Source organism: Aulonocara sp. 'chitande type north' Nkhata Bay, linkage group LG8, assembly GCF_057382095.1.
Source record: "Aulonocara sp. 'chitande type north' Nkhata Bay isolate Kocher_YH1m ecotype deep benthic linkage group LG8, A_spYH_male_GT1.1, whole genome shotgun sequence".
Classification (NCBI taxonomy): domain Eukaryota; kingdom Metazoa; phylum Chordata; class Actinopteri; order Cichliformes; family Cichlidae; genus Aulonocara; species Aulonocara sp. 'chitande type north' Nkhata Bay.
In genome coordinates, this window is record NC_141351.1 from 9,585,298 (window position 1) to 9,611,237 (window position 25,940).

The following is a 25,940-nucleotide window of genomic DNA, read 5'->3' on the forward strand; positions in this document are numbered from 1 at the left end:
CGACAGATCTGGTTGACATTCCTGCTGTCAGCATGCCAATTGCACGCTCCCTCATTGCTTGTGGCATCTGGGGCATTTTGCTGTGAGTCAAAACTGCACATTCCAGGGTGGCCTTTTGTTGTAGGCAGTCTGAGGTACACCTGTGCACTACTCATGATGTCAGATCAGCATCCTGATGTGGCACACCTGTGAGGTGGGATGGATTATCTCAATATAGCAGATGTGCCCACTACCACACATTTGGACTGATTTGTGACCACTGTTTGGGAGGGATGGTTATATTGTGTATCTGGAATGAATTTTAGGTCTCTACGTCCATCCCATGGGGAATGGGAGCAAAAACAAAAGTGTTGCGTTTATATTTTTGTTCAGTGTATATAACATGATTTAGTAACAGCAGTAATGTCCACACAGTTATTCATGGCAGTAGTTATTATAGCTATTTCAGCAGAGATAAAATGTGTTTTAAAATTGAATTATCTACTTATGTCCTGTAGATAAAGTCAAATAAATGAAAATCTGTCATTTAATAACCTGAGTGAAATCAACCTGTGGTAATGAGTTAAATATTGCTTAAAAACAAACAAACAAGCAGACACATACCTAAGTAGATGGTAGTTACTCATTCACTGCATGTGAAGACGAATAACATGACATCGAAGAAAATCCACGCTTACAAAATGACTTCAGAAGCATTCAGGAACACTTTGACTTAAAGAACATTGAAGTAGAAGACCTTTTGATTTGGCAGGACTCTTCACATGCTTTTCTTGCAAGAAGTATCTCAGTCAGGGAGGCGACCAAGGACCTGAGGTTGACTTTAATGGTAGTTCTGTTATCTCTGACATGAGAAATACTGCTGACCACCATTTCAGCAGCACCTTACTCAGTCCCTTTATAGTAGTGATGCTTAGATTCATTCACTGAATTCCAACATTATACTGTCTAGTGTAAAGACAGTATAAATGGTATATTTGCCCAAACTGAATTTGGTAAGAGAGCTTTTGTTCATTTAGCACCCTTAGCTTGGAACAAACTGCAGAACGAATGGAAAATGACTGAGTTCATTACATTAAGTGCTTTTAAATCTAAACTACAAATCTTTGAGGCCACATCTGTAACATGCAGCTGTTTCAATTAGATTGATTGTCATTTTAACAGTTCTTGAAGGACAATTCAGTAGAATTGTCCTTCAAGAACTTTTTACTTGCCTACTTTGAGTACATTTCAGAGCCTGTACTTTTTCTCTCTTGCTTAGGTAAAAAAATTGCTTCAGTAGTTCAACTTTTAATTGAGTATTTTATTTTAACCCAGGTATCTGTACTTCTACTTTACTAAAGAAAGTGTGCACTTTTTCCTTTCTGTTCATTTGGCTCTTCCTCTCCTCTGCCTGGGTGAGCGGCTTTCACTTCAAGTTTCTCTGCGCCCGAGTTCTTGGAGCCTTCTTGTGCCTGCCCTGACTTCTTGGTTGTCTTGTTGAGGATCCCGTCCTGTAAGGGTGGGGGGCATCATTAACTTTCTGCTGATAGTGTTTCGAGAAAATAAAGTCATGAGGTAACCAAATGAGGTAACCTCAGATGTCTGACCTGTCTGTGATCAACAACGTTAAGCAGCACTGAGGTCACAATGCAGCTGATGGTGTTGGCCAACATGAAGATCATCATCCTCTGCCAACGCCACAGCGGGATCTTAGTTTCACTGCAACACAAATGGAGAAACTGCAGAGCTAAACAAGACTGGAAGGACAATTAGTGCTGTACAAAAAGGTAGAATTGTGTGTGGGATTTCCCATGTACCCTTGAATGCACCATAGGTGTGCATGTGGGCAGCTTCATCTCAGAGACAAACAGCAGCTAAACAACTGACAGTGCGTGTGCTCATGAGACCGTATGTTTAAAGATGTACTTCACTTAGTCATGTTTTTGTTTAGCCATGTTTAGCGTGTTTGATGACATATGAGCAGTTCTTTGTGCTTCTGTTTAAATGAGGTTCTGCATAAGTGGCAGTTCGCTAACATAACAGATTTTATTACTGACTAGCTTCTAGCAGAGAGATTTGTTGTTTCTGTGCTCTGTGTACTGGATGTTAAATAGTGTGAAGTTGCTTTCATTGCATAGCTGTATGTGTGTTAATTCATATTATCTGACTTTAGGTTTACATAACCAGTCTGAAGTAATATGCCAGCTTATTTATTTATATACTGCATTTGAGTACAGCTCAGCTGTATCTTTATGTGTATGATGTAATTTGAAGTGTAACTGGTTTGCATTATTATGCTTTGTACACACACACACACACACACACACTTCTCAATTTTAAATATGAAGAACGACAACTTGGACTCTGCTGTTTTGTTCCACACTCATGTGAACATTAACAAATGTTCTGACCCGACACTCTGAAGCGATTGCTGCAGCTTTCATGGTACCTTCTAAACAAGTGCACTGCAATGAGATTCTAATGTCAGGTTCTCCCCACCTGGACTTGGTGCCTAGTATCTGTCCAACAATGAGATTGGAGATCCCGACCCCAAACATCTGTACGGAGGTGGCCAGGCCCATGGCAGTTCCCAGAGTTGCCTGAGGTATGACAAGGGGAATAGACGGCCACATGCTGGCCTGGAATGCCACACAGGCAGCAACAAGTTTAACATACTAGAAAATACATTAATTCATTGTAATAATTTACCATTTTAACTCTGACGTCTAAGATTTTATTTATCAAAAATGAATTTAAAAAAAAAAATCCGCACTCACAGCAGCAAAGGAGTAGGTGACTCCCAGCCATATGGTTGAAACCAGAGGAGGGACAAAAGTGAAAGCCAGGAGTCCAAACACGGGCAGCGTGAAGACGGCGCTCGCCAATGCAAAAACTCCCCGCAGACCCACATAATCCTGGAACGCATGACAGCGAGAGTGTTTCAAGATTCCTCCTGTACCTGATGAAGGTTTATTCCTATTAAAAGAGAGTTTTTCTTCCCACTGTCACAAAGTCCTTGCTCATGGGGGGTCTTAGCATACCATATAAAGCACCCTACAGGGACAGTTGTTTTGATCTGGTGCAGTATGAATAAAATTGAATTGAAGACAGGAATAAGATTTGGGTTTAAATTAAAGATACGTACAATGAGAATGCCCACGATGGCTGAGAGGACCACTAAGCTGTCATAGACTGCTCCCACAATATAAGCTGCCTCCTCCTGGCTGTAGTAGCTGTACTTATCCTGGATGAACTTGCTGGGATATGGAAAAAAAAAAGAAAAAAGAAGAAGACAGATGTAAATGTTTGTGACACTAGTATCACTTGCAATACGTGCTGTTGTATTTAGAGGAATGCAGGTTTAAGTTTCACGGATGACTCTGAAAGCAGCTCTGCATGTACAAGTCTTTATGCTCACACTTTATGTTGAGAACTCTACCTTGCATCAGCAATGAAGGGGAAGACGCCGTTGTAGAAGAACATGATGGTGAGAACCAGCAGCCAGTATCTTACTGACAGGAGCTTCACATCCTGAATCCTCTACACATAAAAACACACAACAATAAATGATGCTCCACACACAGATCACTAGTGTGTCCATAATACTGAAAAATTAAGGTTTTAATCTTCAGTGTTATGTATGCATGTTGTTATTATTAAAGGATATTGATCGTACCACTTTGCGAGACTCTTCTTGGATGGCTCCATCGAGACCCAGCTGTCTCACTCCAATCTTGTCCAAGGTGCTGACAATGACAGCGGAAGTGAAGCCCAGCACACACAACAGTGCGCCTAAGAAACAATAACATAAGAAACCCAGGTCACATGGCACCACACCATAAGCCTTGAGATTTCTACACACTCGTCACCTACCACCCCAGAGTGTCCACTGCATGCCATATTTTTCTTCAAACTTCTGCGTGAGGAAGAAGTTCAACACCGAGCCCAGCCGCGAGAGGGCCAGGGTCAGGCCGAAAGCCAAAGCCAACTCCTTCCCTTTGAACCAGAAGGCTGTGATGCGATTCTGAACAACTAATGAAGAAGGAGAAAGGTAACTGAGTGGTTAAGAAATGCTCCTCAAAGGCGATGCTGCAGAGAATATTTGTTCATATCCATGAAGAGAACTTACTAATCAGAGATCCATTGCCTGATCCAAACAGCAGACGGCCGGTGAGCATTAGCGGCAGCAAGTAGGGAGATCCCTTGAAGTGGGAGCCGAGAGCAAACAGCGATGAGCCCAAAACACAGAGAAAAGAGAAGAGAAACACACCGACTGCAAAGAGGAGCAAAAGAAATGGTTGTACCATCATTTTACTGTCAGTAGATTAAAAATAACTGCAGACCATGCAGAGAGAAAACATAAAACAAAACTTACAGCGATTTCCTAATTTGTCAATCAGGAATCCAGCCAGGATCACCACTACTGCATTCCTGTTGATAACAGAGAGAAGCTTCTCATTGATAAGCCACTTTTCTGCATTTTCACAGTGAAATCAATGCATTAACGTGCTTACGTCCAAGCATAGATGGCATAGAGAAGATTGTACTGCTGAGGGGTCATCCCCAGTCCCTCCACACAGTCCACTGTCCCATTGATCACCGTCGCATTGGGACACGTCAGGTTCTGTCAAACATTAAAAACAACATCAGTCTTTCCCTGCTGATAATCAAGTCGTGCAATATTGATGCGATCTGTAAGCAGCGCTGCCTCTTGCTCACCCCTTGGAACTGATCCTGTAACACACTGGGAATGTCGAAGCAAAAGTAGGACCCAAAGGTCAGCAGACAGTTAAAGAAGAGCACCACAAAGCGATAGTATGCTGCAAGACAGTGAAGCACAATAAAGAAAGGGCAACATCAGGTGATTTAAAAAGGCAACAGCCTCAGATCAATATAACAAATACTTGTCTTTATGTCTGAGGACATTTTTGGCTTTCAACAAAGCGCTATTGTGCGTTTTGGTTTTTAGCTTGTTTTTAAGGAGAAAAAAGTATGTAATTCTGTAATCCCAGTGGAAGTATAAAATGCTGAGATTTTAGGGAAGCGTGTTCAGGGTCACAAGCAGAGGTCTGGTTCGTATCAGTAATCTGTGCTGACTTGCTGTGTTTTTAATAATTAACTTTGCAGTGAGACGTACCTTTTTCCGCCGGCTGCGCCATCGTTTTCGTTGTAGAAACAGCGTCAAAAATCATAGCCGCTTCTTCTGTGGCTGATACTGGGAAACTCATATCTTAAAACCACCTGGACAGAAACGTATGTGTTTGTTGCTAAGTAACTTACAGGTGTCCTAGAGAAATAAAACATTATATAAATTACAATCAGGGTTCTGTACTGCTCATTGGACTGATTATAGTTTGATGTTGGCCATTTATTTTTGTAAGTACATTTAAACAACTTAATACCCAAATTTGCAGTACAGTACAGTATGTGACAGTATTGATTGAAACATCAATTAGTTATTTTCTAATAGAACTACAAGCTTTTGAACAGGTCGCTCAACTACGTGAGGTTTGTGTGCTGTTCCCTGCTTCTTTATTAAGCCTCGATCGCCAACTTGAAGCTTGACTCTGCGGACCAAACCGTCATCTTCTTCTGGAGCTTCAACCACTCGAGCCAGTTGCCACTGATTTCTGGGAAGCATGTCTTCTTTGATAATGACTATGTCATTGACTTTAAGATTTCGACGTGGTAGGTGCCATTTCTGTCTCATAGATATGTTCAGAAGGTACTCTCTTTTCCATCTACTCCAAAACTGCTCAGTGAGATACTGGACTCTGCGCCAACGTTTCCTTGCATATAAGTCCTCTTTCACAAACTTTCCTGTTGGAGGCAGTGCAACCTTTGATTTTAGTCTTTCCAACCCATCTTTCCAGTCCTCCCACCGTGAGCGTAAGTTGTCAGGAAGGGGGTCATCCCATTCAATGCCTCTGCGACACAGTTCCTGTAGGATACCTTTGCCTCTTAAGGTGAAGGGAGCTACGAACCCTAGTGGGTCGTACAGGGATGAGATCACTGACAGTATGCTCCGGCGAGTAGGAGGTTGGTCCTTAGTGTTTATTTTGAAACTGAAAGTGTCATTTTTGATTGACCACTGGATGCCGAGCACATGGCCTTCAGCTGTTGTGTCAGGTTTGAGATCAAGCAGTTCTGTGGTGTCTGCTCTGTCTGAGGGTTCCAGCTGGGAAAGCGCATCACTTTTGAACTTGTGCAAATGTAGACCGCCAAGTCTACAAAGTGCTTGTGTTTCGGTGATGAGTTCTTGTGCCTCTTTAACTGATGGGACACTAGTTAGACCATCGTCTACATAAAAGTTCTGTTCAACAAACTCTGAGGCCTTAGGATAGTCTGCTGTGTACTGTTGTGCCAAATATTTCAGGCCGAAATTAGCACATCCAGGGGATGAACTGGCACCGAATAGATGTACAGCCATTCTGTATTCTCTGGGTTCTTTGTCTAATTGTCCATCCTGCCACCACAGAAATCTCAGATAGTTGCGCATGTCTGGACAAACAGAGAACTGGTGGAACATTCTCTCGATATCACAGATTATGGCTACATTTTCCTTTCTGAAACGACAGAGTACCCCCACCAATGAGTTGATAATATCTGGACCTGTGAGAAGAGTGTCGTTTAATGAGACACCGAGAAATTTTGCTGAACAGTCAAAGACAACTCTTAGCTTGGCTGGTTTTTTCGGGTGATATACCCCATGGTGTGGGATGTACCATGCAGTCTTGCCTTCAGACAAAGGAGGTGCTAATTCTGCATCACCACTGCTGATAATGTCTCTCATAAAGGAACAGTAATGTTCATGATACTGTTTATCAGCCTTTAGCCTTTTCTTCAGGTGTTGCAGTCGGACTGTGGCTAACTTCTTATTGTTGGGAAGCGCTGGTGGATCATTGCCCTTGAAGGGAAGCGGCATCTCATAGTGCCCATCTGATCTTTGTTTTATTGTATCACTGAGGATTTGTATGAAGCGAACATCATCCTGTGATACATACTTATCCTCATAGTTTCTCTCATTAAAGTCAGTCTCTAGGACTTTGAGTACTTCTGTGGCTGATGGTATGGGCATTTCTTTGACTGTGATCCTGTGCACATAACTCTGGTTACCTTCTCTGTCTAGGTGAGGATTACCAGAACCAATAATACTCCATCCTAGTAGGGTTCTTTGTGCGAAAGGTTCGTTTATTTTGCCTGTGACGATCTCTAGGGGGGCTAGTGCTGATGGGCAGTCATAACCAATCAATAGACCTACTTCACAGTTCTGTAATGGCTGTAACTTGTTAGCTAAGCCTTCAAGGTGTGGCCACTGAAGTGCAGTTTCCTTGGTAGGGATATGAGACTTGTCAACTGGGATAAAGTCACGAGAGTAGACGTGTTCTATTCGGACACGAGTCTCAGAATCAAACCCACGCACCTGTAAGTTGTTGGCAAGTTTACTTGCAACGACTGTGTCGACGGAAGTCATGGTGCTAAGCTTTAACTGCACTGGTTGGGCGTCTACATTTAGTTCTGAGGCCAAATCCTCTAAAATAAAGGATGAGTCACTCTGGGTGTCAAGCAGGGCATATGTAAGTATTTCTTTCTCAGGCTCAGATGCAACTGACACAAATACTGGTACTATGCTGGATGTGGAAGATAGTTTCCTTGTTAGTACATGAGTCATAACATTATGCACTTCCTTGTTTGCACCTTCATCTGGGGATTTAGAATCCTCAGTTTTCTTTTCTTTAGGTTCATTCACTCTTTCTGTGTGTAGACAGGTGGGGTGACGCCGACCACACTTACTACAGGAGTGACGTCCTCTGCATTCTTTGGTTACATGACCCCTCCTCAAACACCCAAAGCAGAGACGATTTTCTTGAATGAAAACTTTCTTGTCATCACTAGTTTTCGCTGCAAAAGCAGGACACTTAGCTATGCCATGCGATTCTTCTTTGCAAAACAAACATGGGGGTTTAGGTCTAGAAGTAGATACTGGGATTGGTGGAGACTTTGGTTGGATGGTAGTACTGAGTGCCTTCGCTCTTTTAACATGCCGCTCTTCTGATGCCCTTTCGTTTATTAGGAATGGTGAGGCAACAGGATTGCAAACTACTTTAGCTTCATTTTGTATGAACTTTGTAAAGCGAGCGAAGTTGGGGTAGTCTTGGCTTTTGTCTAGCTCCTCCACCACAATGCGGCTCCATCTCTGCACTATCCACTCAGGCAGTTTTCTTAGAAGCTTGTGATTTTCCTCACAATCATTAAGGATCTCTAGGCCTTTGACTTGAGGGATAGCCTCTGCACAGCTTTGGAGAAAATCTGCCAACTCCCTCAGTGCTTTAGGATCATTGGCAGCTATTTTAGGCCATTTTGTGAGTTTAGCCCTAAAGGCTCTTTGGATAACAAATGGGCTGCCATACCTTTCCTCTAAAACGCTCCAAATGCCTGCGTATGCCTGCTCACTGTTGCGGAAGAAATATCCCTCTACTGCCTTTCGTGCTTCACCTGCAAGATAGCTCTTTAGATACAACATTTTCTCACACACAGGTAAAGGTTTGTCACCAATTAGTGCCATAAAGGATACCTTCCAATCCATAAACTTTAGGGGGTCGCCACTAAAGATGGTGGGCTCAGGTACAGGAAGCCTGTTTAGGGTAAGAGAGCTAGCGAGGGCTTGAACTAAGCTAAGTTCTTCACGTTCTGGAGTAGTATTGTGAGGTCTAAATTAGGGCTGCCACGATTTGTCGACTAGTCACGATTACGTCGACTATCAAAATCGTCGACGACTGATTTAATAGTCGACGCGTCGTTTGAAGCTTTGTAAGATCCCAAAAGACGCAGGAATAAGTAGCAGGATTTAAGAGTGTAATAACGGACTGAAACAGAAGATGGCAGCACTGCATGTACAAGGATGCCAGCTGCCGTTAAACCCCGAAGAAGAAGAAGAAGAAGCAGCTGTGTCCCAGAATTCATAGCGCGGCCCAGCTCAGTTTCCAACAATGGCGGCAGCTAGTTAGTTTTAATATTACTCTTATTATTCTTTCTGGGTCACAAAATAAACGTTTAACATATTTTCAGGCGAGAATGTAGCTGTGTAAACCTCAAATATCGGCTCAGTTTATCAGGACACCACATATTTTCAAAAGCGCTCCGACGTTTTCGGAGACGTCTGTTACCCACTAGCTCGATAGCTAGCCGGGGGCTAGGTCACTAGCGCCGTGAGAACACCGGACTCCCGGCAAATTGTTTTCAAACCCACCGCCGTCTTTCGCTACTCAGGTTAAATATATATGAGTCACTTAGATAAATTAAAAATGTTGTTGTTTGGCTTTTTTTTTTTTTTGTATTTTATTTGTTCCTGAGTAAATCGGTTTGTCTGAGATTAAAGTTATAGTTTTTACACAGCTGAATAAACGTCAAGCAGACAGCTGATTATCAGAAGTGTGAGATGCTGGAGAATATACTCCGTTGTCCTGTTATATTTTAGATAGCAAGGAGTTTATTAAACTTCACCGAAACAATCTGCAAATTTCATTAAAATTGAATAAACTATCATCTTGTCTTTATTTTTAGTTAGCACCTTAAAAGCTTAAAGCTGTAAGCTAATGATAGTTATATAAGAGCAGATGCTGCTGGTGCAATAAGCTGTAGTTTTACGTCCAGTGGATGATGATCTGATTAGTCGACTAATCGCATAAATAATCGGTGACTAGTCGACTATCAAAATAATCGTTTGTGGCAGCCCTAGTCTAAATGTTGGTGCTTGTGGATTTAAAGAGAGCCGTGGTGCGCTGTTGGGGAGATTTGCGGAATTTTCTAAGTTGTAGCAGGACACTTGATCATGGCTTTCAATGTCATTTTGAGCGCTAAGGGCTCTTACTCGTGCAGCTGCTACTTTCACTTCACTGTCTGCCTTTAACTGTTGAAGTTTAGTCTTTTCCTCCTCCAACTTTGCCTTTGTTTCCACTTCCTTTATTTTCCACTCATTTTCCATTTGGCTGATCTTGGTTTCCTGTGCCAATATTTCTTGTGTGGCCTTTGCTTGTTCCACTTTGGCTGCAAGTTCAGCTTCTGCTTCCACCTCACGACTGCCAGTAGAATCTGCCTTTGAGCGTGCAACTGAACCCTCTGGGAACGACGTTTCAGTTTTTGTATCACCAAACACAGAACCATAGTCCCTTTTGTTTAACATCACTCGTACTCTTTCCTTTTCAAGGCGATCGTTAAAGAGCTGATCGATATTTTCCTGTCGTTTAGCAACAACTTCACAAATGTCAGTTGTAAGCACTGCACAAGCATCCATTCGCTTAACAATGTCGGGCGTCATGGATTGGCTGCGGCGAACGGGTTCATAATGCTGTTGTACTACAGCGTGCTTGTCTCTTATGTCATGACTGGCATTGTTTAGCTCTTCAGGTGAGCAGAAAGTTTTCAGCTTTGTTCTGATTTCTTTAGCTGCCTTCTTCCAAGTGTCATAAGCTTTGTTAAATGCCTTCTCATTTTTCTTTGCCTCATATTCCTGCATTTCTTTACCCTTTTCAGTTAAATGCCTTTCACGATTGCTGGATCTTACTCCTTGTTGCTCTGAGTCGTCGGCTTCTTCAGCAGCGTTCAACATTTTGTTACTGTAATGTGTATGTTGCTCTATGCGATAACGTCTGGACTTAAACTTACGTGAGTGTTACTTTTGGAAACAATGCTCACATCAGACGTTTACATCACATAAATAAACAGATTAGCACCCACATATTAGACAAAATGTAACTGTAAATACCGCTGATATACGTTACTTTCAAGAAGAATAAACCCATACAATTTAAAGATTGTAATTACTCAGTGCAATGCAGTATACCTTTAAGGCTGTAACCACAAAAATATTTAAGGCAAGTAATTCTGAATTAGAGTGCAGAGTCCTGTTATCAGCAAAGTCCTTAATGGGCATAATACCTGCACCTTCGTAAAGTGACCATCAGAGTTCAAAGGGGAGGTAGGTGAAGGAAACGGTTTCCAGGGCCTAATCCGTGGATCGACTTCCTCCGAGGCGTGGACGTCTATCAGCAGAGAATGTACCTTCACCTATCAGCAGAGAATGTCCCTTAGTCTGTAACACAGTCAAATATATTCTCAAGTAATATTCAAGCATGCCATTCAGCGTGTTAGTACGAGCTCGGGAGCAGCTTGGGAGAACAAGAAAACAGAGACTGCTTCAGGTTGTCTTCCCAAGACAGCAGATTTATCAGTTTAAACCAGTACAGACCAAGATAAGGCAGCGTCTTCCTGCCCATGGGTGAAGAAGCATCCTTTGTGTAGTTTATCAGTTCAGCTACAATTGTGATTATCTCAGCGACATATTTTCAAGGCACAAAATAAAGAGTTCTTTCATTAGTGAAATCTGAAACAAACCATTTGGCCTTCAACAGGCGTCTAAAAGATTAAGAAACTAATGTAGCTGAGGGAGTGATCTCTGTGGTATTTCAACCTTGTACCAGCCTGTGATTCTCACACATCAATTCTTGGGTCAAAGAGAAAAATAACTAAAACAAAGGGGCCTTATTGAATGACAGAGTTTTCCTGCATAATGTCACTATAAAACAATATCCAGTAAATGCTCCCATGGTACTAAAATACCTAACAGTAGGCAACGAAGCAAAGATGATCTTGACTGGTGTAGAAATCTCTCACAGCTGACACACGGACCCAGCTCGTGGCACGGGCTGCACTCATCTGGCATGGGAGCTAGCAAGTAGCCTTCACTCAGCGATCAAGTTTTCACTGTAGCAGTCCCCCGGACCAAGGAAGAAATAGAGAGAGCCTCGACGGGTGCAGTAATTTTTACTTTGAGATTCATTCAGAATCTAACAGTGCGCCAGGTGCGCCAATGCACCGTGAAAACTAAACAGAAACACAAAATACATTTTCTTAGACGCTTATTACAAATATGAACTCAAATAAAGCAGAAAATACAACAAAATATCAATTAAGCAAAGAAATACAACTTAAAACATGTACCTCGCTCCGCATTCCAAGGGCTGCAAATTACTCTACTGGACACTACGCGTAGCTGTTCAGGCTTAGATCAATAAACAAAACTGGACCTTTACAGAATGTGCATGCTCTTTTTGTTTTCATATTTTAATTTATATTTAATTGTGTTGTGGTTTGCAGTGTTTTGTGTTGTTTCACTTTTAATTTGTTTCACAGGAAAAAGCTGAAAATTTAAATGGTTAAAAGTAGAAATGTAAATAGTTGTTTTTAGTATTATAAGATTTATTTATTACCTTTTATGTGGAGTGAATAAATTAAAGTATATTTACGGTGGGCGCTAGAGACAAAGCATGTACAAACCCCGAAGTACGTAAAAACTCCAAAACACGTCAAAACTCCAAAATACGTAAAAATTCCGAAGTATGTACAAACACCAAAACACATAAAAACTCCAAAACACGTACAAACCACAACAGAAGTGCTCTAGGATGCTAGGATCCTAGTGGCTACACAAGCCAGAAAGTACCAACGACCGGATTTGGTGTGTGGTAGTAACAGGTAAATGAACTTTTTTTTTTTAATTATTTGAATCTATATGAGTGCTTGTGTATAAATACACAAACAATACACATATGCTTTCAATTGTGTAATTTAAGTGATCTAGGTAGCTCTGTTTTGGAAGTTCAGTTAATGCTAGAAATGTGTTTTGGAGTTTGTACATGCTTTGTCTCTAGGGACCACCGTATATATTTATATATAAACATATATAAATAAAACCACTTTTTTTTACAATAGTAATTCCTTTTGAGCACAATTTTATATTGTTGTTAATAATAAATTAATTAAAGCAACAAAACAACCTGAAGAGTCGGCTGGGAACCGAAAGAGTCGAATCTTTTTAGTGAGTCGAGCCGAAAGAGACGGTTCTCTAAAAAGAGCTGGAAATCCCATCAGTACTAAGTATCGCGAGTTTTGGGTGATTTGTCCCTCATCGAACACCATCGTGGGCTTATACAAACAATGCCGTACCACTCAGATATTCCCAAGTTTTTTTCAGGGTTTTACAAATAAGGACTTCGGCTGTGACTCTAACATGTGAGATGTCTTTGTTACGGAGAGCTAAAACGTGGGAAATCTCTGAGTCTGAGGACAGCGACGCTGAAACAAAACCCGGTTTGGGCAGCGATAACAGCATCCAGACAGCCAGCACAGAAAAGCAGGAGCAGGGTTCACACAATTCAACAGCAAATAGGGGGGGGTCTGCTGCTCTGGCTCCTCCAGCAGCAGGTGGGTCCGGTACACCGAGTCCTGCCAGGAAACGTCGCAGTAAGGAGGAAATAGAAGAGGACAGGCTGAAAGTGAAGGAGAGGAAGGAGGCGAGAGAGAAACAGAGAGCGGCCAGAGCCCAGGAGCAGGAGGAGAGGAGACGGGAGCAGCAGAGGAGGAGAGAGGCAGCCAAGACCCTCAAGAGTCTCCGGCCAGAAAACTGCCTCAAATGCATCACTGTCTGCATACACCCAGGTACACACGGACACAGGGATGCCTTCAGGTGTCGCCGGAAATTAACTTTACAACTACAATTTGGGGCCAACTTTAAAAAATAAATAAATAAATATGTGCAGATGTAAAATGACACAGGTAGGATCTCTTTTGTGTTGACTGTATTTGTGCCATGTATGATCCCATCCCTGTCTCTTAAAGAGTATTTTCTGTATTTCTAGTTTACGATACAGTTTTCCACGGCATCTTTACTTCTTCAACACCCTGCATAAGCTCAAAAGCGTTCACGCCCCCACTCCACAGTCATTACCAATAACAAGATGTCCAGTTTGAATTTAAGGGGGAAAAAGTGCAGCAAAGTCAAACTGCAGTCTTGCATTTCCATCCTGGTCTACGTTCCACATCAGTGACTCAATGCTCCTTGCAAGGGCCTGTCTAAATCTTTAAGAACCATTACCTAAGTACTGTTTAAGTAATGGCTGTTGTTTCCAGCCTAAAAGGCACCACCTTAAAAATGTCATTTTCCTTGACTATGACTCCTGCGGGGATGGCAGTGGGCTTTATAATGCACAAAAACGCACAAATTGCTGTGTTGTTTTGTATCTTTCTTCAGTTCTTCTGCAGCAGGATGGCTCAGACGTCCTGCTGGACACTCTGGTTTCCCTTGACTGGAAGTTCAGCATCGAGAGCGAGCAGCTCGTTGGCAGCATCGCCTGGACCCAAGATTTACCTCAGGTAGGCAGCTCACTCAATCTAGATTTAGCAATTTGCTACATTTTTGTTGATTCCCGTGAGGGATTACTGTTTTGGCTTTAGCAGGGAGAAGGTGGCATGGTCTCAGTGGTGGAGGAGGAAGAGCAGGTGCTTCTGGTCCTGAGTCTGGCTGATTTCATGGATGTAGTGATCTCTGTGATTAGAGTAAGCAGTCCTTTGAGCTGTTGTAATGGTGTCATTGACTGTATGAAGGAGCTGTGGCTCCTCGAACTCACACTGCGCTCTGCCACTCCGCAGATTATCCACAGCCAAGCGGTGGAGACGGGGGTGGGGTCTTTCTGGAGTCCGATTTTGGAGTTTCTCAACCGTGATGGCAAGAAGGTGGTCACTCTGTTAGTGACAGACTCTGAGCCAGATTACAGGTCAGCTTAACTGGGAATACTTAACTTCCTCTGTTACCCAGTGGCTCCTTCACTTCTCCACTTTCTGATTATAAGTAAAGTGCGGAAACTGTATGACCTGATCTATTGTTTACCAACAGGTCAAACGCCCACAGTGTGCCTCTACAATACAAATTGGGGATGGATCATCTGGACATTGAGGAGGTCAGTTTGCTTTGAATCTCTGTCTTTCTTTCAAGGATTTGCGATTCTTACTTCCTAATTTTATCACATGTACACACAACTCACAGCTGACCTACGTCAACTGCAATTTGCACATCAGGACACTTTGCACACTAAGTTCATTTTGTACATTAAGCTCCTTTGTACATCCATTTACATCAACATCTGCGTACCTCACTTGTCTTCACTTACTTATTGTTGTACTTATTTATTTATCTTTCATTATTTTTATCCTTATTGGTCTTGTTCCTTCAACCCTATCTAACTTGGCATTTGTGTATGGACAGCAAAGGAAGAATTTCATTGCACAGAGAGATGCTATTTCTCTGTACACATGACAATAAACACTTTGAATCTTGAACTCGTATACATCTTCAAAAAAGCTTGATGGATAACAAATAGCTTTCTCTCTCTCTCTCTTTTTGAAACGCTTTCATCTCCAGGTTCTCATGTATCTACAGCTCTACAAAAATATCTCCGTGGTTTTCCTGGATAGCTGGCAGGAGGTCACCGATCATGTTTGTGCTGTCACCAAAGCTTTGTCCAAACGCCCTTTCAAGTATGCCACAGTTCTGTGCCCTGACATAGACAGTATAGCGGCTGACTGTGAATTAATGAAACCTCCACTTTGTGCTCTTGCAGACTCCTGACAGAGGGAGCAGAACTGCCCTTTTGCGTGGATGGCTCATGGGCCAGTGGGGTTTGGGTAGAGAAGGATGGCTCCGGCCTGATTCAGGTCTGGAGCAGGCAGATCCAGCAGCTGAACAGAGTCAGCCCTGCTGTGGCCTCTGCTGTGACCGCATCCTATCCATCTCCCCAGCTGCTGCTACAGGTGAGGAGACGCTGTGGTCTGATAAGGTTTGCGTGAAGAAAAACTCTTCTTCTGTAATATGTTCTGTTCATTTTAGGCTTATAACAGCTTGGGGTCAGAGGAGGACAGAAAAGGGCTGCTCGCGGGCCTCTCAGCGAAAAGCGGAGGCAAAGAGAGACGCGTGGGACCGGAGATTTCAGCCCGAGTCTATCGCTGCCTCACAGCCCACAACCCCCAGCTGGTCCTGGACTAATCCGAGAGCAAGAAGACCGGGAGACATCAGCGAGGACGAATCTGGTTTCTGATAATGCTCTGTCTCCACTTGGCTGCTAATATGTTAATGTTGATGTTTACAAGTTAAAAATATGCCTTGGATTTGAGATTTACTTTCCAGGAAAAGCACTTTTTCTTCTCATTTTAACTCCTGCAGATTAAATGTATAGATTACCAGAATATAATCTGGAGTACAGGGAATAATGTGATGACTGTTTTTCAGCACAGCTTTTTGTGTATAAATAGGAGATATATAAGCTGCATAAATTGTATGTATATGTATGAATCTTTCTAGAATAAATAAGCTGAAGCAGGCACTTTCTAGTTTTTTGGTTTTATTTTAAAGAATGAACCTGAGTAAGAAAATCCATAAAGAAAAGTAGCAAAAACTGGAAATAGAAAATGAAACAAAAAAAAAACTGCAGAGTGCAGTGCAGCGCTACCTTTGACATTTAAGCAAAATGGCGATTACAAAACACGTTTACAAAAAGTCGATTTCACAGTATCAAAAAGCACCTCTGTTCCTTCCAGAGTCTACGGCTTTCTAGAAGTTTACCTTTTGTTTGCCTCTTCTCTCTCTGAATCTAACCTCTTTAAATGGCAGCAGGCCTCATCTCTCACTCGCGCACACACACACACACACACACTCTCTCACACACACACACACTCTTTGTTCTTGTTCATTTCAACATTATGTGGAAGACAAATACTTGTTACATAGCAAACAAATAAGCAACGATCCACTCAAATGTTGGCTAAAATATCTCTCTGTGATCAACAAAAGGAGAAATTTGTGGCAACAGTAGAAAAGCTGTGTGCCAATTTTCTTTCTTTTTTGTCAAACATCTCCTCCGCTGGACCACGTGGTCAAGTCCAACGGCACCTTTTGCACTGATAATCTTCTGGCTCGGAGCAGCAGCTCTCGTAGTCGCTGCTGGGAGGAGATGGGGGACAGGAGCAAGCGCTGGAATGAGTTTGAGGTGACGGGTAAGGGTCCGTGTTGGGAATCGGACTGGTGCAGGGGCTGGGGGAAGCACAGGCACTGGACACCGGGCTCAGGTTGGGGCAGGGGCTCGAAGGCAGGCTCGTCTTGCCGAAATCCTCCTGCTCCTCTGAGGGTTCGGGGCTGCTGCTGAGGCTGAAGACCCAGCCCAGCTGTATGTGGAGGAGGACACGCAGGCCAGGGGGCAGATCCAGGGCATTAAACAGGTCTGGGCAACACGGCAACATTTGGCGCAGCCTTGCACAGCAAAGGTACTGCAGGGAGGTGGGTGTATAGCAGGCCTGCATCACCTTCATGCTGCTCTTGGCTGCTGTGGAGCACACCATGGGGTACAACTTCTTGTTGTGTAACCTTGTTGCAGCCACACCTGTTGGCAGGACAGGCAGAGCCCATTGGGATTATTAGAATATGCAGACAAACGTAACTAACTGAAAAATGGATGCAGTCCGTTCGCCCTAAACCAGTTACCTACATCTCTAATGTGGCTATACCCCCACCCCCCGATGGCGCCAGCTACTTGAAGGTTGACACCGAGGAGAACAACAACATGCTTCCAAGAGATATGATAACGAGAACAACCTGACTCTCTGCCCTATTCCTCAAGGCCACCTGCGTAGGCTGCGGACTGTTGATCTTGGCCTAACAGGCGAAAGGACACTTTCTCAAGCTGAACTCAGGACACACACCCCGACACGCACACATGCACACTGATACTGACGTGCACTCACCACACTCCCTTCCACGGATCCAATGCCTCCTCCCATGCTTACCTCCCACCCGATGGAGACAGCGGCTCAGCTGGAGGCGCGAATAATCGCAGTGACCATGACCACTGTGTACATTGGTGCACCCACCCTCCCCACTTATGTTGCTTATCTGTGTTTCATGGTGTTACAGTGTGATGATATCTGTGCTTCTTTATGTGCTATGGAGGTTTTTGTTTTCTCCTCATGATGACTCACTTGTTGGAAGTCATCATGGGCAGAAACCATTTTTTTTCTCCTGAATTGCCCCTATGTGTTACACATCTCACTGTCCATCCCTTTTTTTTGCTGCCTAGCCCGACCTGTCTCCCCAGTGTTTGTATATTTTATGTATGGTCGAGTAGGTCTGTCATTTCAGCTACAGGCAACTGCAACCGACAAATAAAGCTTCTACTTATCCTTAAAACGCAGGAAAACACAAACCTATGCAGTGCCGGTTCTTGTAGAAGGTGAGGGTGCCGTGCCACGTATCCAGGTGCACTCCGATGATCGAGCCTTGACCGAACCGAGAAGAGAATTTTATTTTGTCCCCTTTGTGCTGGAACAGACCTTTGAACACACAGAGAAACATTTTTGTTTTATTTACTGTTTTCTTATCAATCAAAGTCATTATATCTGATAACTCACCGGTGTAGGAGAGCCCCCAGCTGTCTTCATCATGGCCCAGCAGACTGCCAAAGTTGTACTTGAACTTCTCCAGGTTCACCTCTGAAGTTCCAACTCCCACCATCTACACCAGAAAAGCAAAACAAAACAAACATTTTAAAAATGTTCATGTTCAGGTCACTTTGTTACAACTTTAGTATTCTTTTAGCTTCTCTTACGCACCATATCTGTACCGTAGACAGGGGAGGTCATCTTGATTTCCCAGTAGTGTTGGCCGTCTGCGAGCTCCTTGTTGCCACGGATTGCAGCAGTGCCGCAGCTGTAGTCTGAGTGAAAGCTCACCTTCCTGTTGTCACAGCTCAGAAAGGCTCCAGAGGACTTACAGTGGTCATCCCACACCCAGTCAAAACCTGGACACACGCCATGCACGAGCAGTTATGCCAGATGTTCTTCCAAAAACGAAGCACACCGACGTTTCTTGGCTTTTCATCTACCGCCACTTTAAGGCTGTTCATCATGCAGTTTTGAGGGATCTGTGATCAAATAGCTTTAAACTTCATGGCACCGCTATATGCTGTGCTCAGTATAATTTGCAGATGGTAACATCTTAATGGGTAAATGTTACAGCTGCTTATCATGAGCGTGTTAGATCTATCGGTGTGTACGTGACTCTCAGCCTTCTTATTCTGTTCATGAGTTTGCAAAGGAAATAAATGAAGATGTTGATTTCTGACCATCCTGAACCTTAAACATGACACTGATAGTGAAAGCTTGTTGTGGCACTAATCACACCTTTACAATGCACAGAAGTTGGAATATGAATGAATATAGTGTTAATATTCCCCGACAGACAGCCGTAAGCATATAAAGACTCTACAACATGCCCAAATTATAATATTGTTTACATGCATCTTTATGCTGTCTTTCATCAGCTTCTGCTCACCTTTGTCCTCCTCCCCATAGAGACAGTCACTGATGACGCCAAGAAGCGGACTGAGCTCTTCCTCTGGGTCACAGTGGAAGAAAGACTCCCGTTTCACTGGTACTGTGCTTGGCAATGCCACCACCTCAGAGACAGTCTGGAACCCGGCCCGGTAATCCACCTCAGGCTCCAAGTCACTGATCTGGTTGACGCAAACATTACAAACAGGATCCTGTAAGTCCACGGACGTGGCCCTAGTCCAGGGGGGCAGTGAGCTCCAGCAGTAGAGCTGAATCAGGATCACAACAAATTGCTATCAAAGAGCAACATAGGTTGCCAAGGCTGAATGGAAAAAAAAGGGGAAAGTTTGCAATCTAAAGAGCCAGACGGGAACTTGTGTGCTATGTTTTTGAACACTGTGTATCACTAGTGATGTGAGGTCATGCATACAAGCAAGTAAACTTAGAAGATTCTTTAAAAGTACTGGGCATGCTGTCATGTCATGACCACATTTCACACACTGCTATTCCAGAAAGTGAACAGTCCAAGTGGAAAAACTAGCTGTACTTACTCTAAATAGAACTATTCTGTTTCACATTGCAGGGATACAGTTCTTCATTTCCAGTGAAACCACTTTTCCATTTAGCCCAGTTTCAATTATATTCCAGTAAACACAAACAGGAAAGTCTCACCTGTGTGACTGTCCGACCCTCCTGTTCCTCTCTGTCTGATGACTGGATCACAGCCATGGCATCTGTCTCTTGCCAGGTTTGACTCCAGGCCAAGTGCCGAGCCCGTCTGTTTCTGCCTCTTCTTAGCATTGCAGTTCTGTGGAAAGCCAACCCAGCACCTGATGACCAGCTGGCACAAGTACAGGAGGCCACGTATTTCTTATTTATGTCAAGTGCAGTCACTGCTAAACTCCTGCTTAGCACTGTACGTGTACTTGTTAAATATCAACACTTCACCGAGTTCTTTTGATTCCTCATAGGCATCCGATGGAAGACAACACACTGCTCAGTATCATTTCACACTTTGATTCTCTTACACAATACTTCTAGAAGAGAGACGCTTCCTGCATGACACATTGCCGCGGATCTCAAAATGGTGGTGTGCCCCTAACAGTTTTATTACCAGCTCGCTCATTCAAGTCTAAACAACAGCGTTTCAGCAACTTTTCACTAGAAGATGGTCCCCTGTTATCTATTTTTTCCCAGGCAAGCATGAGCGAGAGTCTACAGCATTCCACTCCCCAAGGACACGTAGTCTAATGCCTTTATTTTTCAGGGCCGTGTCCACTTAATACTACACTATATAATTATATGACACTTTAGTTAATATAAAGCCCCCCCTCCCCCCTTGTATAAAATCTGGTGAGGGTCGTCTAGGAATAAGCAGCATACTGACTCATCTAAATTTAACTACAAAATAAGGCCCAGGCCCAAAAACATGTCTGAACCACCTCTCACTGCTATCATATTTCACCAGTTTCTAACAAACCTGCAGGGCAACTGAAAGTAGGTCAATCCAAACTACTCTCTGTCAGTTCAGCTGTTTTGTTTGCTGACCTTATTTTTCACTTCCACATATGATATTACAGTTAGAGACAAGCTGCACAATTTACTGTGAGGAAGCCTTTCTAGTCACCTCGAATGATCTTTGTGTGTCAGCTTCTCTATTTCCATCTGTCCCATATGCCACAGTTAGCAACAGGATGTGTTTTCATGCACGCCTTTGACTTTTTAAAGCTGACCCCCATGCTTCACAGGACCCCCATGCTTCACAGGACTCCCAGGGTCACCTGACCACTGATAAGTGGGTCAGGTGTAACAGCAATTACAGCTAAAATAAGAAACCTATATCATTTGTATCATGTGATTTTGGCTGTTAACAGAGCAATAATTCAATTCAGTTTTATTTATATGGCGCCAAATCACAACACTAGTCGTCTCAAGCTGTAACGTAAAGATTCCAACAAGCATATGACCACCTTTGAGCAAGAACTTGGCAACAGTGAGGAGGAAAACAGGCTGGAAACTCTGGCAGAAACAGGCTCAAGGAGTGGCAGCCAGTAAACAGCTATAAAATGCGCGCACACTATTGAGACTACAATAATAGCTGACTGCAGTCAATTACAAATGAAGCTGTCAACAACACTGTTTCCATTCTTAGTCAGCTTTACTCGTTAAAAACACTGTAATTACAAATGCAATAACCAGAACATCACCAGACTGTGTGTGCTTTTTCAAACATCGAATCTAATCTTATTCAAACTGTTTACCAAATGCACAATCACATGCCTCAATGGCAGCGTTTGCCTCTCTGAAATGTACCCTTGTTTACAAAATAATATGAGTAGCAGACTTATTATACCCTGTAATAACATACAGTTAACGACCCAAACCACAACCAGAGCCTTTATTTGCTAAAAACTACACATCTTGAGTTGTTAACTCTCATGGTTAATGCCTGCAGGGAACAGCTGGTTACCGCTTTGCAAACAGGTGCAGGAGCGTGCCATTAATTTAGATTAGTTAGTCTGGAGCCAGTCTCATTTTAATTGGGCCTTACCCTACATTACTCTAAATGCATCATCATCCGGAGCACCGAGTTTGAGCAGCTCCTTTGTCAGTCTATGTAAGGACAGGTATGGTGCCAGTGGACTGCCACAGCAATAATGAAGGCACGTTTAAAACTACTGAAAATGTACGCATGTACCTGAATCTGATCCATTTCCTCATGAAGGAATGCTGTCTACTTCATAACGCTTGCGATGAATCGTTCCGTTAAATATGATCAGATCCTTTATCTTAGCACATATATAACAGGCAGTGCAACAGGACTGTGTCATTCCCAGCAGGAATTCTGTGCTTACCTTGCTGTACTCTTCCTGCTCACTGTGTTGCAGTGGCTCATTGGTGTGTCTCTATATCCAAGTGTGTCACGGGTGCAGCGTGCATCTGTCCCACTTCTTACAAGACAGAAGTAAACATTACTTCTCCACGCCCTCTTCACAGCTTATTGGATAAGACCTGTGTGGAGGAGGAGTTCATGTTGGTTTGTGTAGTCACCTAGTTGCGGTATTTATAAAGCATAATAACTATATATTAATTATATATAGGGTATATTCATGCTGTGGGATTGTTGCTACTGAACAGATTCTGATCTGTGGGTTGCTGATAATACAAACCTGGAGACGAATAAGTTGGCATGAACGCCAAAATCACCTCAAATTTCTACAGGTGTGCAATTGAGAGCTTGCTGACAAGCTGCATTACAGTTTGGTACAGAAGCTGCTCTGCCAGCAGCCGTAAATCACTACAGAGGGTGGTGAAGGCAGCAGAGCACATCACTGGCATGAGGCTTCCTGTCATTCAGGACATTTGTCTTCACCGTAAAGCACACAGCATCATCAAGGAGCACAGCCACCCAGCACATAAGCTCTTCTCCTTATTACCATCTGGCAGACGTTACAGGAGTCTGTTTGCTTTACAAGTACTCTGTTTAATCTGCACTGGTCACTCCACTTTATTGATATTTATATATATTTTAAAAAGTGCAATACTGTAACAACTGCCACAAAAGAAAACCTTCTGTACTGTTCAGTCTGTACTGCTGCTCATTCCTGCCACTGTGCAATATCCCATCTGCCCCCCCGGTCACATTCCTATTTAAGATTTTTCCCCACACTGTATGTCTACAAAAAACAAAGAAAAAAAGGCTGAAAATGTGTGCACGTCCAATTCAGGCGAAGTTTTGTGTTTTAAATGGAAAGACGAATTGTGAAAACACATCTTCAATACGATCCATTTAAGAAAAAGAGAGAACGCTAAAGAGGAAAATCAAATCCATGGGCATGGGTGTTGTGCGTCACTCCGAAATTTCTCTAAAATGGGCTTGGCACTCCTCTCGTAATAAAGTCTTATAACCCCAAAAACTATAAACCATATTCATCCGTCCCAACAAGTTGCTCTGTGGTTTGTTTTTGTGTTCCCAGTCAACAGCAACGTTAATAAAAGCATTTTTTTTCTGCTTTTCTCCAAAAAGCGTTTACACAGAAGTAAAGTGTCTGTGAAGGTTCTCAGTCATCCAGGTCATCGTAGTCAAAGGAAGTAAAGTATTTTAAACACGACATTTAATTAAAACTGTTGCTTTCTGGTCAGATAACAGTCTCAACCAAAGATTTAAAAAAATTGGCGTGGTAGGACTCTAGATTTCGACCCAGATTAAAATAATGATCACCATTGTCATGCAGTCAAGGGCGTGTTTACTCTGTGTTTTTGAACGTTTGCTTCGCTCTTGAATGCAGCGCACTACCCTTCAGAAACCTATTGGTTGTGTTTAAAGAAAGGCGGGACTTGGATGTAGGATGTATTGTATGATTGGATAGGTGCTGCGTGACTATATCGGAAGTTGATCCCTCATGTTCTGTGCGCATATTTGATATCCAAAATATGGAAGAAATTAATGGTAAGTCGAAGTTACCGGCGAACAAAAGTATTCGCAGATACCTGCAGTTTTTAATTATCATATATTTTGTGTATTGTCATGCTAGGAGACGGTAGTTGACGGTTAATTTAGCCAATTAACTACCAGAAGCTAACTGACCGTTTCAGATTATGTTTGACTGTCGTTTGCTAAGGATTAACCACCGTGTCGTTCAATACTCAGTAAAAGGCCTTCATCGCCTTAGAAAAGTGAAGTTTGTAATAAACATGTATAATTATATAGTTACTGTGCACTGTAACGACAGTAACTTGATGCTGAACTTGTGAACTGGGCTCGTGCCCTCCGCACTATCTAAAACCTATTTCCAGATTAGGTAGAGTGTCTCATAGCTTGTTTAAATTTAAACTAATAAAGCCTTAATTTATTAGTTTTTTTCTGCTTTTTAAATCAGATGGAAACTTGGGCCAGGTCCGACACGTTGTGTTGGTTCTGTCAGGGAAAGGAGGAGTGGGAAAGAGCACCATCACCACAGAGCTGGCGCTGGCCCTGAAGCATGCTGGGAAGAAGGTGAGCTTAGTTCATGTCAAGATATGCCACCATGTAGGGCTGTGCGATATGACCAAAATCTCATATCCCGATATAAGACATCTATCGTCCCGATAACGATATAAATCACAAAAATGTAACATTTTCTGTAAATTCTGTGAATCTCGGGCAGCTCCATCTTGCGGGAAGTGTTTCCAGCTGCGCGTCATGTAGCTGGAGTCCAGTGTTTTAACCGATGCATGAAACTATACATTTTTAGACACAAGTTGTAACAGCCACCGTTTTCTTTGTGAGTGTTTATTACACGGAGTGCTGTGGGGAAAAGCCTGTTCTAACGTTTGAGTCTAAGGTTTATTTTTTAGCACCTGGCGGCTCTTTTTTACTTCTCATCCGTAAATAATCTGCTCTTTCACGTGATTCAGTTTATTTTGAAAAGTCTCAACAGGATCTTGAGCTTTATTGTGAAAGGTTTATGTGGAAGATAAACAAGCGGACACGCGATGGTGTTACCGTCATTGTTGCTAACCACAACGCATAAAAACAGGGGCTTGTCCGTCCATAGTGTGGTTATATTAAATATAAGAGAAAGAGAGAACTTTAATAAAGCCACTACAGTGACCATCAAAACATGAAAAAATATTACCGTAAACAGTTTATTTTGCGACACCACGAAACAAAGGATAGCATAAAATGAAACGACATATGTTTTTGTATCGTCATCCGATATCGTTACATCGAACAGCCCTACCACCATGCTGTTATATTACAACACATTATAATGCTTAATTGGATTCATTATTTTTTTTAAATGGAGAAATCACCCATCAGTGTTACTGTTTTGTTTTGCTATGCCTGACTATGTTCATACAAATGGGAAGCTCATTCAGGAACTTCTGGTTTAATCAGGTTGGCATCCTCGACGTTGACCTCTGTGGGCCAAGCATTCCTCGTATGCTGAGTATGGGCCAGCCCGACGTGCACCAGTGTGACTCGGGTTGGGTGCCGGTATACACTGACACCCAGAAGAGCTTGGCCCTTATGTCTATTGGCTTTCTATTGGAGGACCCAGATGAAGCTGTGGTGTGGAGGGGTCCCAAGAAAAACGGTATCTGCTAGACTACTAATCTGAAAGGCTTGAACTGTACAAGACCTGTGAAGGTGCTCTTCAAGACATCCTTTGAGGTCTTGAAGAGCACCACAAACAAGCACCCTGTGCTTCCCAAGAATCTCCAACCCTGTGTGCATTCACAGTACTAAGTTTAAGTAATTGTGCAATGTGACTGTTTGCATCACCAGCCCAGTGTTTGAAGACTTTGCTGTTGAGCTCAAGTTTGTTCTACCATTCATCCTATCCATGTCTGCATGTGCTTTACCCACAGCTTTGATTGGTCAGTTTGTGTCAGATGTAGCTTGGGGAGAGCTGGATGTGCTGCTGGTGGACACACCGCCCGGGACATCAGATGAGCATTTGTCCGTACTGGAAAACCTTAAGAAGCACAGAGTGGATGGAGCCATTTTGGTCACCACCCCTCAGGTACATATCAGAATGAGGCAAGAAAAAACACACGTTTTGTATAGTAAGGTAAATAAGAACATTTGCATAGTTGTGGTGTGAAAACTACATGAGAAGTGTTGACTTCCTTTGTTTAGTTCCAGATAACTACTGTTAACAACTCAGCTGACCTTTCTTTGTATGTTGGTCTGTAATACGATGGTAAGCTGTGCTGCCCAAGAGAGGCTTTAAACGACAATAAAATATGGAGTACTGAAAACT

The 25,940-nt window shown here is 42.8% G+C and overlaps 4 protein-coding genes across 12 annotated transcripts; 2 read left to right on the plus strand and 2 right to left on the minus strand.

Annotated features, from left to right (window-relative positions):
• Positions 1-298: 298 nt before the first annotated feature.
• LOC147323164 (lysosomal dipeptide transporter MFSD1-like) lies at positions 299-11,208 on the minus strand. Of its 4 annotated transcripts, XM_086303359.1 has the most exons (15): positions 8,555-10,909; positions 8,391-8,475; positions 5,117-5,220; positions 4,699-4,799; positions 4,494-4,603; positions 4,355-4,410; positions 4,109-4,252; positions 3,853-4,011; positions 3,656-3,771; positions 3,419-3,519; positions 3,125-3,236; positions 2,757-2,894; positions 2,479-2,618; positions 1,587-1,698; positions 300-1,490 (listed from the first exon to the last, which is right to left on the minus strand). In XM_086303359.1, the coding sequence occupies exons 3-15, from the start codon at positions 5,205-5,207 to the stop codon at positions 1,335-1,337; spliced, it is 1,536 nt and encodes a 511-aa protein (XP_086159485.1). In that variant the 5' UTR covers positions 5,208-5,220; positions 8,391-8,475; positions 8,555-10,909; the 3' UTR covers positions 300-1,334. The 4 variants fall into 4 exon arrangements, with proteins under 4 accessions (XP_086159486.1, XP_086159485.1, XP_086159484.1 ...); XM_086303360.1 differs by lacking the exons at positions 8,391-8,475; positions 8,555-10,909 and adding an exon at positions 10,924-11,208 and having other exon boundaries at positions 299-1,490; XM_086303358.1 differs by lacking the exons at positions 8,391-8,475; positions 8,555-10,909 and adding an exon at positions 10,918-11,208.
• Positions 11,209-12,928: 1,720 nt separating this feature from the next.
• eme2 (essential meiotic structure-specific endonuclease subunit 2) lies at positions 12,929-16,186 on the plus strand. 3 transcript variants are annotated; one of them, XM_086303367.1, is made up of 8 exons: positions 12,929-13,476; positions 14,069-14,190; positions 14,272-14,373; positions 14,467-14,591; positions 14,711-14,774; positions 15,236-15,351; positions 15,435-15,624; positions 15,701-16,186. In XM_086303367.1, exons 1-8 carry the CDS (start codon positions 13,056-13,058, stop codon positions 15,854-15,856), a joined length of 1,296 nt encoding a protein of 431 aa, XP_086159493.1. In that variant the 5' UTR covers positions 12,929-13,055; the 3' UTR covers positions 15,857-16,186. The 3 variants fall into 3 exon arrangements, with proteins under 3 accessions (XP_086159493.1, XP_086159494.1, XP_086159492.1); XM_086303368.1 differs by having other exon boundaries at positions 14,275-14,373; XM_086303366.1 differs by having other exon boundaries at positions 14,272-14,591.
• Positions 16,187-16,194: 8 nt separating this feature from the next.
• On the minus strand, positions 16,195-22,180 carry spsb3b (splA/ryanodine receptor domain and SOCS box containing 3b). Of its 4 annotated transcripts, none has more exons than XM_086303365.1 (7): positions 22,047-22,180; positions 19,864-19,999; positions 19,193-19,373; positions 18,472-18,659; positions 18,271-18,373; positions 18,067-18,192; positions 16,195-17,246 (listed from the first exon to the last, which is right to left on the minus strand). In XM_086303365.1, exons 1-7 carry the CDS (start codon positions 22,085-22,087, stop codon positions 16,744-16,746), a joined length of 1,278 nt encoding a protein of 425 aa, XP_086159491.1. In that variant the 5' UTR covers positions 22,088-22,180; the 3' UTR covers positions 16,195-16,743. The 4 variants fall into 4 exon arrangements, with proteins under 4 accessions (XP_086159491.1, XP_086159488.1, XP_086159490.1 ...); XM_086303362.1 differs by having other exon boundaries at positions 19,193-19,460; XM_086303364.1 differs by having other exon boundaries at positions 19,864-20,032; positions 22,047-22,120.
• Positions 22,181-23,486: 1,306 nt separating this feature from the next.
• Positions 23,487-25,938, plus strand: LOC147323167 (cytosolic Fe-S cluster assembly factor nubp2-like). Its single transcript, XM_086303369.1, has 4 exons — positions 23,487-23,641; positions 24,072-24,187; positions 25,073-25,271; positions 25,546-25,938. Exons 1-4 carry the CDS (start codon positions 23,626-23,628, stop codon positions 25,779-25,781), a joined length of 567 nt encoding a protein of 188 aa, XP_086159495.1. The 5' UTR covers positions 23,487-23,625; the 3' UTR covers positions 25,782-25,938.
• Positions 25,939-25,940: the final 2 nt, after the last annotated feature.